Source organism: Uloborus diversus, chromosome 7 (genome assembly GCF_026930045.1).
Source record: "Uloborus diversus isolate 005 chromosome 7, Udiv.v.3.1, whole genome shotgun sequence".
Classification (NCBI taxonomy): domain Eukaryota; kingdom Metazoa; phylum Arthropoda; class Arachnida; order Araneae; family Uloboridae; genus Uloborus; species Uloborus diversus.
The window spans coordinates 71740193-71761144 of record NC_072737.1 but is presented as its reverse complement, the minus strand read 5'-3'; the positions used below and the strand labels follow the sequence as shown (position 1 = coordinate 71761144).

Below are 20952 nucleotides of genomic sequence, written 5' to 3'. Positions count from 1 at the left end.
TGTCGAAGCAAGTTCTAATCAAAGGATCGACAAGAACAGAAAAAAAAAAAAAAAAAAACCTATAAGACTGATCAATACAAAGAATATTTTATTATCTAAAAAAAAAAAAAAGTTTTTTTTTTGTTATAAAGTGCGTTTATGCTTCAAGCAGATTATGATGATGAATTTCAACACTATTTTAACTTTCAGTTTCTAGTTATTGGAAAATATTTTGCCTTTTTTTTTTCTTTGAAATATTACATAACGCTAATTTTTTGGCCAACAATTTAGTTAAAAAATTAATAAATAAATAAATAAATAATAATTTAATAAGTAACAATAAAATTACAAACTGAACGTAACAAAATAATATATATATATATATATATATATATATATATATATATATATATATATATATATATATATATATATATATATATATATATATATATATATATATATATTAGGACTGAGCGATATCAGAATTTTAATACCGCGATATATCCCTCTCCAAATATAGTTTTTTTCGATATATCGATATATTCTTGGGGGAGGGGGGGTGAAAAGGATCGGGAAACAACAAAAAACATTTCCAAATATAATATTATTTCTCTAATTCAAAACTTTCCTGGAGGGGGGGGAGGAGGGCATGCTCAATGGTATAGCTCAATGCATGACAAAAGTGCCTCGCAACGAAAAAGTTTTAAATATTCAATTCAATATTTTGTTTAAATCTTTCAATTTGGGCAGTCTCAATTATTTAAATGTACTTTGAACTATATTTCGTATTGATGTCTTAAATAGTTTGTTTTTAGTCATTTAATAGCTTTTGCTTTAAGACTTTTTACTTTTTAGTGGAGTAAGATTAAGTAAAATACTAATAATAAGTCTTTAAAGAATGCAGCTATAAATGCACTGCAATTTGATATGTAACTTAAATATTTTCGGGGGGGGGGGGGGAATTAAAATAAAAAGATTCATTTATTTATTTATTTATTTATTTTAAATCTGAATATTATCAAAATTAATGCAGTAAACGTCTTTTTTTTTTTGGCGTTTTTAAATAAACTATAAGACATTTTTTTATTTGAATGAAATTTTTCATAATTTTTAAAATCCAGGAATTATGTATATTATTCATTTATGTTACATTAGTAAATAAAAAAAAATGCTTCAAAATTTTACTTACTTTTTATTTTCATCCGAAGAGCATCTTGGTAAACCATCCAATAAATGTCATCAATCGACAAGCTCAGTCTTTTCAATCATGGTATTCGTTACTCTTCCGAAAATGCGTAGAACTTTCACAAAGAATGCGTGCATGGTAGAACTCAATTCCATCTTCATTAATGCGTACAACTTTCACAAACAACACTATGTCATCGCATTAACTTTAATGCGTACAACTTTCACAAAAAACACTGTCAGCGCATTAACGGTAATGTATGGCGAGAAGTTCAAAAGTTTTAGTTTTAGGGTTGCCGGAGATAACGCTTTAAAATTGGATTACCGTTTCAAGTGCCGCCTTGTGTTATGAACGGAATAAAATTTTTTCCTCTTATTATCGAAGCTATTATATTTTCATTCAGCTATGAATTGCGTCGACACGACAGCTCGGAAGAAAATGATTGAGCTGGCGGCGTATTTAATTTAATATCATTAGGATTTTTTCGTTTTTCATTTCTTTTTTAATACAAACATTTCTGTTCAGTATATTTCGCAAACCTTTTATTCAGCGTAATATCAATGGTTTACGTTTAATTAAAATTATGAACCGTGTGGATACCTCCATTGGTTAATTTTTAATTGTTGCATTAAGATGCTTTTTTAACCAACACGCATTCACTTTTCGGGCCCCATGAGAGGCCATATCAGCCTTGTCAGAAACTAGGGGCGCGGTCCTTAGAAGGGCCCCGCTCTTGATAACGTTTTAGGGGGATGGGATCCGGAGACCAATCTGGCAATGGATCCACCTTGACCTTCTGCGGCCCTGTAGTTTAATTTTCCCTTGAATTAAAGTTAAAAATAAAATAACTAATTGAAGAATGCAGTTAATTTCTTGAAATTTCAAGCCCTCATCCATCATACAGAACTATAAAAAGTTATGTATTTTTGAGTCAGTATTTCAATTTCTCCGTAATTATGTCCCGTATTTCTGTTTCAACCGATATATCGGACGGATAGGAATCTAAATATCGTTACCGTGGTAATAGTTATACATCGATATATGACGATATATCGGTATATCGCCCAGCTCTAATATATATATATATATATAATTTTTTACACTCTTATTTGACACTTATAATAAGTCTATAATAAGTTTGGGAACTGTTCACATGTGCCCCTACATGTTGTGTTCACAAGTGCCTCGTCATCTACCCTAGAAATATTTTTCAGAAATAAAGAATTCTTAATGTAATTTTAAAATGTAAACATTGTCATAAACTTACTTGAATTTTCACAAAATGGTTTGTAATAATTAAATTTAGCTTATTAGTTAGGTAAAAATATGTTTTCACGTGAAAAAGACAGCAATAATATTATTACATCAGCGTGATTTTTTAAAGAAATTTCTCTTGACATTATCCTAGTAAAACATGCCATGCTCACATGTGCTTCCCTTTCCCCTGTAAATTATACATATATATATATATATATATTCACACAATTTTCAGAAACAACTACATTTGTGTCATTATGAAATTTTAAGTGGGTTCATGTAGGGCCGCGCCAAGCCTGATCGGCGCCGTCGTGCAAATGTGTTTTCAGCACCTTTATGTAGTGATGTTTTGAGAAAATATAGTCAACACCTGGAGCGAGTTTTTGTAGATATATATAATATGGGGGAAAAAAAACATTTGGCATTATTGAAAAAAAAAGGCGTAAACATTTTTTTGCTTTCCCAAAGTGTACTCTTAAATACATTTATTGAAACATATATTTTTTTGAAATTAGCATTGAAAGCATATTTATAAATATGTGTATTACATACTGAACACATCTTATACTAGACCAGCAGCACCCGCACGGCGAGTCCCGTGCTAAGGGTTTTTTTTAGAAAGTCCATTGAATAAAAAAATTCACGCCCCCCCACCCCGCCCGCCCCTCCGTCCCCCTCCTTTCCGAAAGTATCATTTTTCTTCTACTACAATACATACACGCCTTTTCAAAAAACCTATTGAAGTCTCTTTGAAATTTAAAACTATTCGTCAAAACACATAAAAAGATTAGCAGTAGTTTTGAAACTCAAAGTAATCCTTCAACTGTATAGTTAGTTCATCGCTTAATGCGCCAAGCAACCACGCTACCGTAACCCTGCCCTTTAGTGACTGAAGCGGTTTTTTTCTGCAATTTAAAATGTTTCGCCAAATAAACAATACTATAACAAAAGGTTTATACTGAACAATCACAATTAATAATACGACAAACCAAATTAATAGCCTTCCTCAATAAATGGACTATTCAACACAAAAAGAATTTTTCAATTCGAATCAGCAGTTTGTGAGATTAGAGCGTTCAAACAAACAAACAAACAAACTCTTCAGCTTTATATTATTAGTAAAGATAAACTCATTGACACTATCACCTTCCAGTTATTAGCAAACTAAATAATTCTTAATATGTTACAAATTTGAAAAATATAGAGCTTATGATATGCATAAGTATAAACTAGCAAATTTAACCTTTCATTAATTTTACAAATTAAATTATCTTAAACACATTGAGTCTTGCCACACAATCGCATTTGATCAGTTTCAATACATACATTATGCACAAAATGAACAAATAAATAAAACGGTTTCAATCAAATTGAACTCAACGTCTATTAGAAGTTAAATTTATAAGTAAATATATGTCTAACTTTTTGTAAAACCCATACTGGATCTAGGGTGATTTTTAGTTTTGAAAGTTTTTTTTTTTTCCCTTACTAAAAATTTAAACCTAAATTATTCCACAATATATAAAAATTAAGCTTTAATAAATAATCTGCAAATATACTTATGACATTTTTTTAAATGTTTGTTAACATGAAGCAGTCGAATGACCACGACGTTAAAAATCTCAGAAAGACATATTGCATAAATTATAATACACAACATATTCACCGCAAGAACCAAACTGGGGAACAGAAAATTCGTGTGCCTTGCATACTTAACCTTATGTACTATAGGCATACCAAAATAGCATTCACGGCTCCACATTAGGGTGCTAATTCATGCATGTATTTCAGCTCCATATTTTTCAAAAACTTGGAATTTCACTTGGCGTGTCACCCCTCAAACGGGTGATACCCGGGGCAGAGCGCCCCCTGACCCTCCGTAACGACGCCACTGTATATATATATATATATATATATATATATATATATATATATATATATATATATATATATATATATATATATATATATATATATATATATATATATATATATATGTATATATATATATGTATATATATGTATATATAATAAAACATAATATAACATAATGCGTGGAAAGATTGAAATAATTGAAAGAATAATCCCAAAACACCCTGGGGCCTCATCAGGGGGACTCTCCTAGGCCAGGGCTAATGTGAGATGTCTCTGGGATGTTGCTGGTATGCATAAAAGCCCAGAAATTGCAACATTAGTTCCCCTACATCTCACAAACAGGCAAAGAAGGGAAACTGGAAGTCCAAAGCCCAGTTATAAACAAATTTTACTCAAATTAAATATAACACCACAAGGCATGCAAAGCAAAAATAGCAAAAAAAAAAAAAAAATAAAAAAAATCAGTTTATTAAAATATCAAGAAAACGACAAAGCAATTGTAAAAAGACAAAAGTAGAACTCAAAACAAGACGTACCTGCTAATCCTGCAACACTTTATGGATTAAACTCTGAATGAGTTTTTCTGGATAAAGGCTCTCAGTTAAAGCTGTAGTTAGAAACTTAATTGCTGTTTCCATTATTGCTGCTTTCATTATTGCAAGTTTTTTTGTATCTTAAAATCTGTGAGACAATTCTCTGTTTCGAAAAACTTTTTCGCTAAAACAGCTGTGAAAATGTATTAGGGAGTAAACATGAAATTCAAAATTCAAACGTTTATCATATAAAGCCAGAATGGGTACGTTTCTTCTTAGTTTGATATTTTTATCGAGGAAAACTGCTAAATCGTTATTGTTGGTCTGTTTCTAGACATAACCGGTTTCCTAGAACGCAAACACGTCAGACATATTTACTATTACAGCTCTACTGTAATCATTCTGATTTGAAGAAAAAAAAATCTATTTTTAATCAGCGTACCAATTATAAATTTAAAAAAAAAAAATAACTTAGCATACACGGTTAATGAAAATTACGATTTCAAAGAGCTCTGGTTCAAAAATACTGTTCAGAAAGACTTATTTCACCAGAACGGCGGTTATCCAAACGAAATTTGCTTGCCGAAGGAAAAAAAAAATCAAAGTATTCCGACAAATGTGCTGTGAGAGTAACTTAAGTCGATACGACTATTAAAGGATTACTTGAACACGGAAATGTTGCTAGTCGAAAGGAAGCAATATACTGTAGGATTTAAGAAAAATGTATTATTCAAAAGACAAAATTACTTGTTATAGAGAAAACAATGATTATGGCTTTCGCTTGTTCTGTTACTCTTAAAACAGTATGTTTTAAGAGCGGAATATATTTTATGCACCGCCTTTTTATGACTGTATCTTAGAAATTAACATACCCCGTGCACAATGTGAACTCTGAAAGCGACATTTATCGGAACATTTCAGAGCTTTTTTTTTCTTGGCTGTAACAAAACATTTCCACGACCCCACAACTGTTCTGGTGAAATATTAAGTCATTCTGACCAAGAATTTTCAATTTTCAGCGTTTTAAAATGGGAACATTAGTTGGATGTCACCATGTGTTTAGCCTAAGAATAAACAGCAGCATTTTTACAGTCCAGTTCTTTTTTCTCTATATTAGATGAAGAAAAAAGTAAAAATATCAACAATTGCAGTGAGAAGCAAAGGGATGTGAGTGGCAAAATTAAAAATTTAGAGACAACCTGTACAAATTGGAGGGGAACCTTCCTTTGTCTTGGGGAAAGAGATAGTACTAGTAGCCCTGGCAGGTGCTGTTGTACAGCATGATTTAGAAAAAAAAAATCAATGAAAACCTACCTAAGACGTTATCTTTAAATGCATTTTACTCAAAACTTGAAAATTTCTATTTACACTCCTTTGCTTCTCACTGCCTCATTTATTGTTTTCTTTTATGAATTTGGTTCAGTTATTTTTAAATCAGTTATTTAAAAATTTGCGTTTACTTTTCATAATATTGGGTATTCTCTGGACCATATCTATCTCTTCTCCATCAAAATGAAAATTTCCTGTAGCAAAGAGGACTTTCGGGTTTGTTTGGTCAAGCATTGAAACCACAGCCTGTAGAAACATTCAAGAGTTACATAAAGCATCAGATGAAATTAATAAATTATTAACTTAGAGATTTAAGATGGGTTCGTCAAATATAAGGCCATGCAGATCAGTAAGGCCACCCCCAATTTTTTGATGTAATGTTAAGAAGATTCGCTAGATCCTAACTTGATCGTCGTCAGAGAACTGCGCTGTGTGTGAAATAAAGCGCTGTGTCAACAAATTTTTTTATCACGAGTCAACTGCAGCAAAAGTTACTGCAAATATTATTGTCAAAATCACCAGATCTGATTTTACAGTAGGCATTTTTTCTCTCTTGTTTTGCTGCAGTTAACTAGAACAAAAAATGTAGTTTATTGTTCTTAAAGCCTTATTTATGTAGTTTACGAATTCAAAAAAAAAATCATTGTGTACTGAATACTTTTTCTGCAGCTTGAAAGTAGATTGTAGCCAAATAAAGGTCATGATTCTTTTTATTAAGACTTCGGAGCATTGGGTGTAGGATATGATCCTGTACTGCATGTGCTGCACTGTGCGCAGGAGTGAACCAAAAACTGAAAATGATGAATTATCAATGCCCTAAATGTAAGCACTAATGTTTCTCCATTGTATTGAAGCAAACATGAACGTTTTAATAATACTTCAGAGTTTATCAAATGTGGTTTCATGTGTTGTTATATTCGCATCAGTTTTGAAAAAAAAATTTAGTTTGGTGGCACATTTTGCGAGTTTTTTTTTTGTCCTAAGCAATGCTTTAGGTAATCCTTTCCCAGACTTGGTCTTGGTGTCCCTAAAAGAGACAAACCAGCTTTCTTTCTTAAAACTGCTAAAACATAATTTAAATATAAATTTTCAATGTCATTTTCCCCTTTATTTAAGAGTTATCTGAAGAACGTGCAATAGTTGGTGTCAATGAAATCCCAAGTACGAAAGATATTTGGCCGTGAAACTTAAAGTGGCGCTTTATTTGGTGCACCTACCTTATTCATTTCTGAAAAATCTATTTAGACTTCGGAGCAGATTTTTTGAATTAGTTAACCTTGTAAAAATCTAAATTTATTTGAAAAAATATGAATGACTGTTGCCGTTTGCTTTTGGTATCAGCTATTGCCTTTGGAAATTTAATGTTGTCTTGACACACAGTAGTGACAACTACAACGTATTTGTTTGGGATTGAGGCATAGCCTAATGTGTACAGCACATACTATTTTTTCATCTATTTTATCAGAAATATTGACTCCACTTGTCGAAAATATGATTGGATAATACCAATGTAGGTTTTAAAAAGGGAGATCTACTGCAGACTAAATCTTTTATATGAGAAAGATTTTGGAGAAAAGCAGAGAACGTAGAATAATCACTCATCATATTTTCCTCGACTTCAAAACGGCTAATGGTAGCCTAAATAGAAAGGAAATAACCAATGCAAAATTAGGCACATTAAATGTCCATAATTTTCTAGAAACGTTACGGATTTTTTTTTTTTTTTTTTTTTTTTGAGCATTTACATTGCTTATTGTTCGCACTTGACGGTTTTGACGTTCCGATGATTTTATTTCCCCCGCGCCTTCCTCTGCAGCACCACCTTCGACCGGCCCCTCTCGATGATGCTCCTCCAGCGAATACTGTCTCCAGGTTGCGTCCATATCCTACACAAACACGCATACATACACACACACACACATACACACACGCGTACATACACACGCCTACACACACATGCCAGCACACAGACACAAACACACACACTCGTGATTGCGAAAAGCATAATTTGAATTCAAGATGTCAAAATTGAAATTAATTGATATATATATATATATATATATATATATATATATATATATATATATATATATATATATATATATATAATGGTAAATGTGATCAGTTATTCAATATTTATCACATTTACCGGTTTATTTATACAATCCTCTACTCGTGATGGGGAATGTAATAAATTTGAATCATTCCGTAGAGTAAAAAGGGTTAAATTACAAAAGAATAATATTTTCAACACTAAAAATTACTTTTTCAATTAAAACAAGGTTTGATATCTATCAGAACTAATAAAAGTATTTCATTCAAAAGAAGTAATAACACTGGTTTTGCTTTGCTTTACTTTAATTAAATATCTTAGAAAAAACAAATTAGATGATGTATCATAAATAAAGTAATCAGAAGCGTCACCACGGAAGCGAAAGGAGGGAGCGGTCCACTCCAGATTACACCTTTCTAGGAAGGGGGGGGGGGATGATACTCAAAATAGTCAGAGTTTATAAACAATAAAAAAAATGCAATTCTGATAAATTTCCCCCAAAAATCTTAAATTGCTTAATTTATCGAATTTTAAAGAAAATTGATTACAGTGTTCCGGGGGCAATTTTATAAAATGTGTTTTAACTTTACTTGTCTTTTTATGTAAATTTTCGATTTACCACAAAAACTGAAATCCTTTGTGATTCCTTTTTCAGCTCGGACCATGGGCCTCTGCAGCACCACTGCCCACCGGCCTCCAGTCCCTGAGCACTGTCCCCCGGTAGTCGCTTCTCCTGGTCGGTGGCGTCTATATCCTACACACACGCACGCTCACACACACGCATCGTTACGCACATACACACTCTCTCATACCAGCCATTACACACATACACACACGCCTAAGTGCATACACACAGGCCTACGCACACACACAAGCCTACACATGCACGCACGTGCGCCTGCACACACATACTCAACTATGCACAAGTAACCCCCAGAAGGAAGGGCAGGCTTGGGGGGGGGGGGGGGGACAGGAGTCGTTTCTAGAAACAATAAGTCCAATGAGTAGCATCCTGTCGTGATTGCGAAAAACATAATTTGAATTCTAAATTTCAGAATTCAAATTAATTTCATTCTTTTCTTTAATTTTTTTTCCCTCTAGAATCGCCGACTCGTTGTGGAGTACGCAACAAATTCGGATAATTTTTTTTTTTTTTTTGAGTGTACGATGACTTTTGTGGCGTATTATTTCTCTGTCTCTTCATTTTTACTTCCTTTTACAAAAAAGGAAGTATTGTATTCGCGAAAAAATTTTCACTCAAAAATCGCCCTTAATTTCCATTTTGCTCACCCCCAAATGAATGTTGAGTTTTTTTTTTCGATTCGACCACATGCGGAAAAGTGCCTAAGAATGTATAGACACGCGAAATATCCATTTTGACCATCACCGAGGTAATTACAACGACTTTTCTCGTGACGTCTGTATGTATGTGCGTATGTGCGTATGTGCGTATGTGCGTATGTATCTCGCATAACTCAAAAATGGTATGTCCTAGAAAGTTGAAATTTGGTACATAGACTCGTAGTGGGGTCTAGTTGTGCACCTCCCCTTTTGGTTGCTTTCGGATGTTCCTAAGGGGGTCTTTTGCACCTTTTTGGGGGGAAATCATTGTTAATATCAATGCAAACTTAAGTGGTGTTACAATTTGGCGGACACTTGGCGATATATCGCCAGTCTTTTGGTCGCCAAGTTTTGTCGCCAACTTGGCGGAAAATTTGGCGATTTTTTTTAATCTGGTTTTAATTTGGCCATCGTTTTTAATATTTAGAGATTAAACTATTGAATCACATTAAAATTGCCAATAATGGGAAAATGACATTAAAATGGAGTAAAAGGAAGTCATGTGAGGCACACATCAGCTCGTTTGTTCCATTTCAACGAGAAGATCCGTCAATATTTTGAAAAAACTACAGGGTTTCATTTAGAATGACATAGGAATGATGTGAAACAAAAATTTGGACTTCATATTCGAATTCAGTTTCGCATTAGTTTGGTTTTACTAAAAAATTTCAAAATGTACGTACACTTTTGGGAGCTACTGTATTTTATAAAACACTCTTTTTTTCGTGCAATATAGTAAATTACATTGAAAAATATAAACTGCTTTGGTAATATTTCTTATGTACCTTTTTTAAAGGCTCATTTTTTAACATTGTTTTTAAACATGGACAAAACTGTCATTACGTCATATCTTTTTAGTCTACGCTACCCTTCGGAATTTTTTTCGTTATTTTTTTTCACTAACTTTGTTTTTACTATAATTCACCTTTATTAAAGAATCGTCATAGTTTTCTTTCGTCAACAAAGACCTGTGTCCTTTTTTTTTTCTTTGAGTTCATGACAGTTACTAAAAATCTAAATTGAAGCGCTGAAGCATATCGACCATTATTAGAAATTTTTTAAAAGCGAGAAAGCAAACATCCCGAAAAGAAGGTCTTGCCAGCACGTCAGAAATACAGTTAAACCGCATTAATCTGTACGGGGGATCCAGGTTGTACGAATTAATGAAAGTACGGTTTAAACAAAATAACCGAAATATTGAACCAAGGTACATAAACTGTGCGCAGTAAAAACTGTGTTTTGAATTCAAAAGAATAATACATAAAACTGAAGAAAACATTTTCAAAATGCATAACAAAAAACCAAAATATGGCCTACAAAGATTCATTATTACGCTAAATTGCATTTTATTTACGTATATCGTCGCCTCGGAGCAACAGTAGGATATCTTACTGTTATTCCTGGGATTAGATGTCTTACTGTTGTTTTGAAGCGACCATATAGTGTGCATTAAAATGGCTATCCAGATTAATCAAAATCCAGTTTAATAGAGTCTGGATATAGTGAGGGTTTCAAGTACTGAATTGAAATTAAAATCCTACTAACATGGTCGATAAATGCGCAGACGCAGACAAGTGCATAAGAAGAGCTAAGTAGCTGAGCAAACTGACAAGTTTTTCGGCTAAGTATCGACTTTTATTACATTCCCTATTACAAGTCGGGGATTGTATAAATTAACCGGTAAATATGATAAATATGGCTAAATATTCACTAATTTATCACATTTACCCTTAATATATATATATATATATATATATATATATATATATATATATATATATATATATATATATATATATATATATATATATATATATATATATATATATATATAAATGAATTAAAAAGGCGGGAAAATGTAGGGGTGTAAACGAATGAAAGGTCACAAACAAACACAACATTATAAGAAAAAACAAGCTGCTTCTTCGTCAGTGGGTGGGAGCAGCATACCCTAAGCAGAGCCTCACAGGTTTCGGAACGCGTCGCGAGTCAGCAAGTGAACCTGACTCGCGACTATTGCCTTGCAGGTATGGGTGAGGACGATGCGATTCAGCAAGTTGCTTTGAAACATTTTGTTCAACTGATGCTATTTTTACGTTAATACCATTTGAATTGATATCATCTTGTCATTTTTTAAATTGTGTTAAGAATTGTTTTAAAGGACATTTATTCTATATTTTTACAACAATTTTTGCATTATATTTTAACAAATATTAGTTCGCTATCTTGCAACCTTTAGTTTATAATGATATTTTCTGGTTTACTTGCTGACTCGCGACGCGTTTCGAAACCTGCGAGGCTCTGCTTAGGGTATGCTGCTCACACCCACTGACGAAGAAGCAGCTCGTTTGTTCTTATAATGTTGTGTTTGTTTGTGATCTTTTATTCGTCTCAAGTTCATATATACTTGTTGGATTTCGTTTTATATGCTCTGCCACCAACACCATCGGAAAAAATCTGAGTGTAAAACTTGAACAGTTTCTCAAAAAAATTCTAGAACAACTTAAACTTCAACAAAAGAATTGGTTTTGGATTGTTAATAATAGTGTAGAAGTGATCAATTTACTTAATATGCTTGATATAAATAACTTAGAAACTTTTGATTTTGAAAACCTCTTCACCAATATCCCACTCATTGAACTTTTTTCCTCTGTGTCAGAACTTTTTAATTCGGTCAAGGAATCCCTTGATTTTAATGAATTGTTTTTTCTTGGTCTTTTTAAATTTTGTATTTTCAATAATTTTTTCAAAAATGGTAATTCATGTTTTCTACAAATTAATGGCATTGCAATGGGAGCTAATTTTAGCTCTACATTAGCCAACCTTTTTCTTTTATATTATGAGAGAAAATATTTAATTGACAATCCTTCCTCTACACCTCTTTGTTGCAGGTACATCGATGACCTTTAGTGTATAAATTTTCCGAATTTTTCTGAACTTAGCAAAACTATTTATCATAGTTCATTAACGCTCAAAAAGACTAGTTCTAATCAAAATAGCTTTAATTTCCTGGATATCGACATACAAATTGACTCAAATTGTTCCACTACAATCTATGATAAAAGGCGCGAATTTAATTTCACAGTTAACAGCTTACAAGATTTTTCCTCCTGCTTAAGTAAAAAGGTTTTTATTGGTATCATTCTTTCGCAAGCTATCAGAATAAAAAGAATTTGCAATACCATTTCTGCATTTAATCAAGAAATTTCAATACTCAAAAACATACTTTTTAATAATAACTTCCCTAAAAATCTGGTTGAAAACATTTGATTAAGTATAGCCTTCGATGAGCATTTCGCTTCTTTTGAAACTGTTTAACTGTGTAAATGTATGATACAACCGTGACAAACCATTTTTTATGAATCACCGGGTTGGATGAATTTTACACGTGGGAAACAGGCGACTGGTATGTCTCTGGATTGATCTTCTGGATATGATTTTATTTTTATTGTATTTTTACGTAGACAACTGGAAAGGATTTTTATCAGGTTGAACAATGGAATTGGCTCTTTTATATGGATTTCAAGGTAAGATAATTTTGTTATAGGCAGGTACTGTCCCGTGGATGGCTAATTATCGGAACTTGTTTTCCTAATTAGTCGAGGCGAAACCCCCTGCTTTTAGTTTTAGGTTTGAGCTCTAGTTTATTGTTTTTAGTTTAGCAAGTGGTGCTTTTGCCCAATGTTACTCTATATATTGCATGTACTGGAGCTTAAACATTCTCTTTTAGTTCATAGTTAAATTTTTGGTCTTTTGACCATAATTAATGAATCCTCCACGGCTGATGAGCTCTGGATTCATACTTTATCTTTTCCTATTTAATAGCTGTTTGCAATTTTCCTTTTTATCATCATTAATTATTTATAATTTGTTTAATATTTGAAATTTTGTTTGCTTAATTTTATATTTACTTGGCTTTTTAGTTTTGCTGCGTTGCGCATCTATGGGCTTTTGGTGTGGTCTTTTCAATATTTTTCACTTTTATTATATATATATATATATATATATATATTAGGGTGGACGGCGTACACAATCAGACTGTTTTTTTTTTTAAATAAATATTTGACTTGAGCAAGACTGATTAAAGAATTTTCAACAGAAATTCAAGCTTTCAATAGTTTTGAAACTTATAATCATTACCAAAGTAATCACGCATCATTTTTTCAAAAATATAACTACCTTTACTCCTAGAAGAGGAAGAACCCCGCTCCACAAAGCACCTATGCTTGCAGTCGCAAGGTGTGCATATACAGCTTCAATTCTGTTTGACATGTAACCTAAAAATAAATGAAATGAAACAAAAGTAGCTTTATAATGGGCCACAGATCTAAACAAATATGCCATTAGTGTGGTTTTAATACCTACATGAAACCACGTCTCCTTTCTTCACCCCTACGGATTTGAGTGCTTCTGCATATGTAGCTACTTCTGTATACAACTGTTCATAAGATACATGCTCTATGTTGTCGTGTTCATCTGTATTAAGAAAAAAAAAAGCAATAACAAAACATGATTCTCTTGAATTACCTCTATTAGCTTCCGTACATGCATACATTATTCCTACTACAATCCCTTGCCACCCACTAAAATTCAAAACAGCTGCTGCTGTAATCATAGGCAGCGGTGTATAGGTATAGTTAAGTAGCTATGCGCTACTGAATAAAACCACCTACGGCACCACCTGTTGGAAAACTGTGGAGTTACAACTCTTCTATTGAAAACGGAACGAGATAGAGGAAAAAAGTGAGTTCGAGAGCAATAAATTATAATTTAATACAATAAAGACCCATATTTTATAACATTGCTTCGCTTTCTTCTTGCTTTCTTTTTTTATTGCTCAGCCTGCAGATATTTACACTTTCCGCTACACATCCATTTCCATTTGTGAACTTGGTCGAACGATCGTGTATGTCGTCACACATGGTAGAGTTTATCCATTTCCTATTCGAAGATTCTCTTCAATCTCATATTTCGCTTTTCCTGGTAAACTTTCAGCTAGCTGTTTTTGTGGTTCTTGTCATTTAGAAGGAATAAAAAGTGGATAGAGTAGAGCCTTCAATTCTTTATGCAAAGATCCCAAGCCACGTGATGTATTTGAAAGTAAAGTATTGGAAGAAATCAGGTTTCTTCTACTCGTTTCAAGTAAACCGTGTCTCCCATTCATGGAAAACTCTGAACCACGTGATATTTGCCTCAACAGTTAATAAGCCAATGAATGAACTTTCTCCCTTCAGTTACTAATTCCTACTCTAAGCTTCCTATATTGTTGTTTAGGATTCCTCCGCCAAGTTTTGGCTATCTGGAGGAGATTATCTGTTTTAATCTGGTGCTTGTAATTTAAATTTCTAAGGATCTTCTTGATCTTTTTAGGGTTGCATGCGGTAACCGGAAAAAAAAACGTTTTTTCAAAAAATCTGCAAAAGCATTTTGAGTATATTTGGTACACGCAAAAAATCTACAGTTTTTTTTCTTCAGATTTTGTCTGCAAAATAAGTAATCCAGACATAACCAAAAATTCTGCATATTTTCTACAAAAATTATTTTCTTTTTTTTTTTGCAGATTTCTTCTTCACATAAAATTCTGGTTACAATTTGCAACATAAAATCTAGAAGATATGATCTTTTTGCAGATTTTTTCTGTAAACCGGTTGTAAATGTTCCTAAAAATTAATATAGAGAAAATTGGGATTTCATGCCCTGTCATGTCCCCCCAGAAACTGTCTTTAACGATTTCAGCAGCAGAGTATGCTTGTGAAAACCTTTTCAAGAGAATTTCTGTATAAAAAAAGTTTTACACATACAGCACAGCCATTTTAAGTTCATTTTTAGAGGTATTTATAGATTTATAACAAAGAGAAAGATAGGAACGACAATTCCAACGCTTGATTTAAATTTGTACTTTCAAGGATTTTTGTAAAAGTAACTGTTCTGCTAAATTATCTGTTTATACAGAAAGCTTAATAAAGGAAGTTGTTATCATTGATTAAAGTTTGAACTCTGAGCGTATGATCACAAAAGATTACATCTTATTATTAGTGCTCAATATGCGTTGTTTTTGTATAAGTAGAAATCTAATTTTCCCGTATTTATTGATAAGTATTATGCATTTATTAGTTTGATGTAAAAACATAACCAACTAACGGAGAAAACATTAAATTTTCAAAACTTTGAATGACCATCCTATTGTGCAGGTGCCTTAGTACCACCTTAATGGGCAGGTACTGTTGTGCAAACACTGAACATATTAAAAATCATGTAATCCGTAATTCCTCAAGAAAATAAGCATTAGACAGAAATGACTGCTCATTCATTTTGCTCAAGATCAAAAGTGTTTGAACTCACAGCATCATCTTTTGTAGACGGCAAAGCCAACGTGTAGGAACTTTTTTATGTCTTTCATCTTTCCCTTCCTGATTAATAAATGGAACAATTTTTGTTTCATTCGGATTATTAGTTCAAGCTGCAGGCGAGTCCAAACAGAAAAACTTATTTTAAAACCACCTGGTGTATGTACAGTGACGCCGTGGTAGACAAAAAAATGCCCTAACTCACTGTAATCACAAATTTTTGGAGAAAAGTTGTGGAAAGTCCGATTGTTCTGCGGCTTTTCTCACATAAAAGGATGGAACAAAAGTTTTCTTATTTCTCGAGAAATTTGTAACAAACGTGAATTTTTGCAAGTGGTGCAGCTTTTTTGGCTGCCAATATATATATATATATATTAGGGTGGTCCTTATTTTTGAAGTTGTTGATATTTTACGCGACGCCCCACAGTGGTTCAAGGGCGGAAAAAATAGCCAGTTTTGAGTTTTAAGATAAAAAATATTTCATGCCATAATTACTTAGCCCTTGAGTTGTAGTAACTTACTCCATAAGAGTTTTTTGAAAAAAAAAATCGTTTTTACAAAAATAAGCTGAGATAGTTGAACAATTATGTTTTTACTTTTTTCGGACGTATGCCTTATACTTCAGTTTTAATTCATTCGTTCAATAAGGAGGACTAAAATTTAATAAAAGTCATTTCTGATTGGTTTTTCACACTTATAGGATGCATAGTACATCGTAATTAAAAATAAAAAATTCATCAAAATTGAAAAGTACCTGAAATAAAAAAACATTATTTTCTTTAAAAAATAATGAAAAGTATTGTGGAATATACTTTTATCGGCGGCTTCCGGTGGGCTAAAATTTACATGTATCAATAGTTTTAGATCCTCCTGTAAATAAACAACAACATTTTAGCTGCGACTACCTGCGACTGCAGTAGTGGCAGATGTTTTTGTTTGATCTTCGCTATTTACGAATTCCAATATAGTAAGTTAGAAAATAACTCGTAACGGTATGACGGGGGTAAATTGCTTTTTTATCAAAGAAATTGGTCATCAAATTTGACATGCTCCAGAATAACGTATGTCACAGCTTCACTACTTTGCAGGAGTGCATAAAAACGTTTGTTTACTGTTTCCGAAAGTTGGGACTTTTGAAACATTTATCAATAAATATAGAGGATTTTTTAAAACCAGATTTACGTTGTTATGGCTTAATGCGGAGCATTATTCTACATGCAATGCAGTAGTAACCTGAAAATAACAATTTTCGGACCCGTTTGGCTCTAAGGAAGATACATATGAGAAAAAAATTTTTAAAACTCATACAGAATTCTATATAAAAAGTTAAATAAATATTCTGTTCATAAAACAATGAAATTAGAAAATCATTAAACGTTTGAAATTTCTGATTTCCTTTTTCGAAATCATTCTAGTATAAAGCTGTTCACAGTTTGTCAACATTGCCAGAAAATATTGTTCGAGGGTATCAATTGCAATAAATAAGCCTCGCGTGTGGCATACGACTGATTTAATTTAGATTTTTCACTAAAAACAGAAATGAATTTGAACTACAAAGAAATCCCGATTTCACGTTTCTCAGAGACCTGAATCAAACATAAAATACATAAAATTTGGGAAAACGTCAATTCAAATCCAAAAAGATTAAATATGGGAAAACGTAAAATTCGAGAAATGTATAAAAAGCAAAAATCAGATAAGGAAACAAAAATAGTAATAAAGGTTGCTACGATGACGCTTATAAAATGTAAAAATGCGATATTTTACGAAAAGAACATTATTGTACACACTAGTTTAGATCATTCTAACACAATAAGTAACGAATTCGGGCGTTTAGGTTGAAAATAGTCAGTAATAATGAGTTATGGAATCCAAAGTAAATACAGCATCTTCGAGGATTGGAACACTTTGCAAAGTTTTTTCCTGCTCTTTATGATAAAGAAAGTAGTCTTTCACTATTATTAAGCTCATAATGCAGTATCGAAAGAAGGGACGAATTGTGTTTCCTCTTCTTCTTGTTCATCTTAATTGGCAGCCGAAAAGTCCATAAGGTCAGCTACGGATGGAGTAGAAGCGTTTCTGTTTTCATGGATTAACTTTCAACAGAATGGATTATGTTTAAAAATGCACAGATGGAAACACTTTTCTTAATTTTAAAACATTTTTTCTCTTTTTTCCATCCGGGTTAAATTAATATTATTAGTGTATGGAAAAACTGGGACCTGATGATAAAAAACGTAAAATGTGGGGAAAACGTAGATTCGAGGGACGTAAAATCGGGGTTTCGCAGTGAATAAGATCAGCGAGCATGAAGATAAATATTACCATGCAACAATTTTAACAATTTTCCAAAGCATTTTTTGGGAATATTCAAAGTTATTGAATTTTTTCCGATTTTTTGCCGTTTTGAACCACTGCGCGCCCCCTCAATTTGTTCCATTATACAAATAAATGATACTTGCAAAATTTTAAGTCAATCCATGAATATTAACACGTGCCCCTAGGGCCCTCTTTTTTTAGTTTCGAAGAAAAAATTCCGGATTTTCTCATTTTTACGTAAAAATATTCTTACGTTTCATGATTACAGTAATTTTGAACCGCAATATATGCTGCTACTTCCAGACTGACCATTCTCTCACTTTCACTCTGTAAAATTTTACATGTTACAGAGGGTACATGTACACCAATGGCCTTGGGTCAGATATACAGCTCTTCTGAGCTCGTTTCAAATTAAGAGGCAGGGGAACATTTCTTTCCACCAAGATGGACACAAGGGATTCTAAAGGCTATTAATGAATGGCCTAGGCCGTTAATGAATGACCTTTGACAACTACAAATTGCCCCCTCCAGGCTTTGGGGGTGTTGATGAACAAAATTTTCTGTGTATGTAACAGGTGTGTGGCAAATAGGGTCGCTGAATTTCAGTGCTATAAGTATAAGAAATGACAATTATATTTTAATTTTCTGCTTTTCAGTTATAAATATATTTAAATGTTTATGCAATTTTTAATTTTTAAAATATAAATTTCAAAAAATTCTCAAAACTATATTTTTTATATCTAAAATATAAACTTAAAACAATTCCAGATCGGAATAACGTAAAATTTTATACTTTAAACTAATTTTCTTCTAATTCAGAACACAGTCCTTATATAAAGTATCTATCCTCACCTGTTGAACCTTTTTTCTACATCTGGTCTACCACAACACAAAAAAGCTTGACAATTATTGATATTTTCTCGCCTTTCATCACTGTTAGACAAATGCCATATATTAGGGAAAATGATGCTGTTCATTTGTTAACAGTCTATGTAGATGCAGTAAATTTAAATCCAAATGATCTTATGATCAATCGTGCATACCTTAAGAGAGCAAGAGAAAATCTTCTAGAAGAAAAATCAAATTTAATGAATTTAGATTCAGATTTTGTAGTTATTCACTGGGATACAAAGCTACATCCAGATGTAAAAGCAAAAAGAACGCCGATAGGCTTACCGTGATAGCTTCAGGTCCCAATGTTGAACAGCTACTCGAAATTCCCGAGATATTTCTTCAGTTGTATATGATATCTTAGATGATTGTCCTTTATTGCTAACTGTTCAAGCTGTAGTGTTTGATACAACGGCTTGCAATACCGGCCGCATAAATTGTGCATGCATGTTTTTAGAACAAAAACTGGACGGTGATGTGACAGTGCGATAAGAATCACACTGCCACACTTTTAAAATCCGCATATTCCTGCCATCCCAGAATCTATTTTTCAAGTTTTCATGCAACGCTTGCCTCGTTCGAAGAGGATAGTTTTTCACCCTTCTTTCTCCCGCGCCAAATAGGGTCATTGACCGCGCAAGATTACACCCATTACACTCAGAAAGAATCCCTGCTGAATCTGCCGTTAGAAATATGCGCCACCGCGGGAGGAATTTACACCATTTCCCGTTGCATACAAAATATATATTTTAGCCCAATTTTAACTTTGGCTTTGATTTTTATCATGGATGGCAGATGTTTAAAAGAAATAGAACCAAGGAGATCTGGAACTCTTTCTTGACGCGTACTTATCTCCAGCACGTTTGAATTGAGGGGGAACACGTCTGGAATGTACTTTATGACTGCGATGCTATGTTTGCCCTTGGGAAGCGGCATGAGCGGGGTTTGCCTAAAAAGAAAGGTTATATAGGTAAACCCCCAACGATTTCTGCAGTTTTTGAAAAAGTTCCGTTAGTGACACAAGTTGTTGAAGAGTTAACGACCCGGGGCTGGACTTGCTGTCCACGCCCGGGTATAAAAGGAAGATAATGCAGCTATGCCATTTTATATATATTATGTGTAGTCTAGTATAGTTTTTCGATGTTTCCTATCCAGCCATCTTCTTATTTTCAATCTATTTAATACATAATAAATTTAATTATGTTGGAAGAATGAAAGAAAATTATCGTCCAGTCCATGATGAGAAGTGATACTTGAAGAAATCAAGGAAGATCACCGACAAAAATAAGTTTGGAAAGATATACTCCATATCATTAGTGTACGATCAATGATGAATTCCAACAAGAAGCACAATGAACTGTGTTAAAATTCCGAATCAGCGAATCACATGGACTCCAACTAATAAGATTACCTCTACAATAGTAATGCAACTCCAGCGAATGTTCATCAGTGTAATAGCGGGCCCGCTCATCATTTAATGTGAGTAATTTGAATTATAATGTTGAGATATCTCATAACTGCATATATTTAAAGTTATATCTTTATTATATTAATTCTTGACAAATGAAAGATAAATGATAAGAATATTCTAAATCTGATATTTGATTCATTACAAATGTTCTCAATAGTTTATATTTTCGTGCGGCCAACATAATGTATGTACTTACACTATACGATCACAAGATATAATATATCATAATAACTAATTAGTCTGTATGATAAGTTTATATTCAAATTAAATATTTGTCTGTAATTTATGCTTCATGTGTTATTTTGTGCATGTGGTAATTCTTTGAAAATCTACCAATCTATCATTACAGCAAAAGGAAATATCAAATC

At 32.7% G+C, this 20952-nt stretch overlaps 1 protein-coding gene across 1 annotated transcript in view; it reads right to left on the bottom strand.

The window, feature by feature from the left end:
• The window catches only part of LOC129226735 (acetoacetyl-CoA synthetase-like), a 161268-nt gene that overhangs the window by 79035 nt on the left and 61281 nt on the right, over positions 1 to 20952 (bottom strand). Inside the window, exons 5-7 of the mRNA XM_054861364.1 lie at positions 13922 to 14032; positions 13736 to 13833; positions 6294 to 6408 (exon numbers count right to left, since the gene is read on the bottom strand). Coding sequence (XP_054717339.1) covers positions 6294 to 6408; positions 13736 to 13833; positions 13922 to 14032 — 324 coding nt within the window. The remainder of the gene's footprint in view (positions 1 to 6293; positions 6409 to 13735; positions 13834 to 13921; positions 14033 to 20952) is intronic.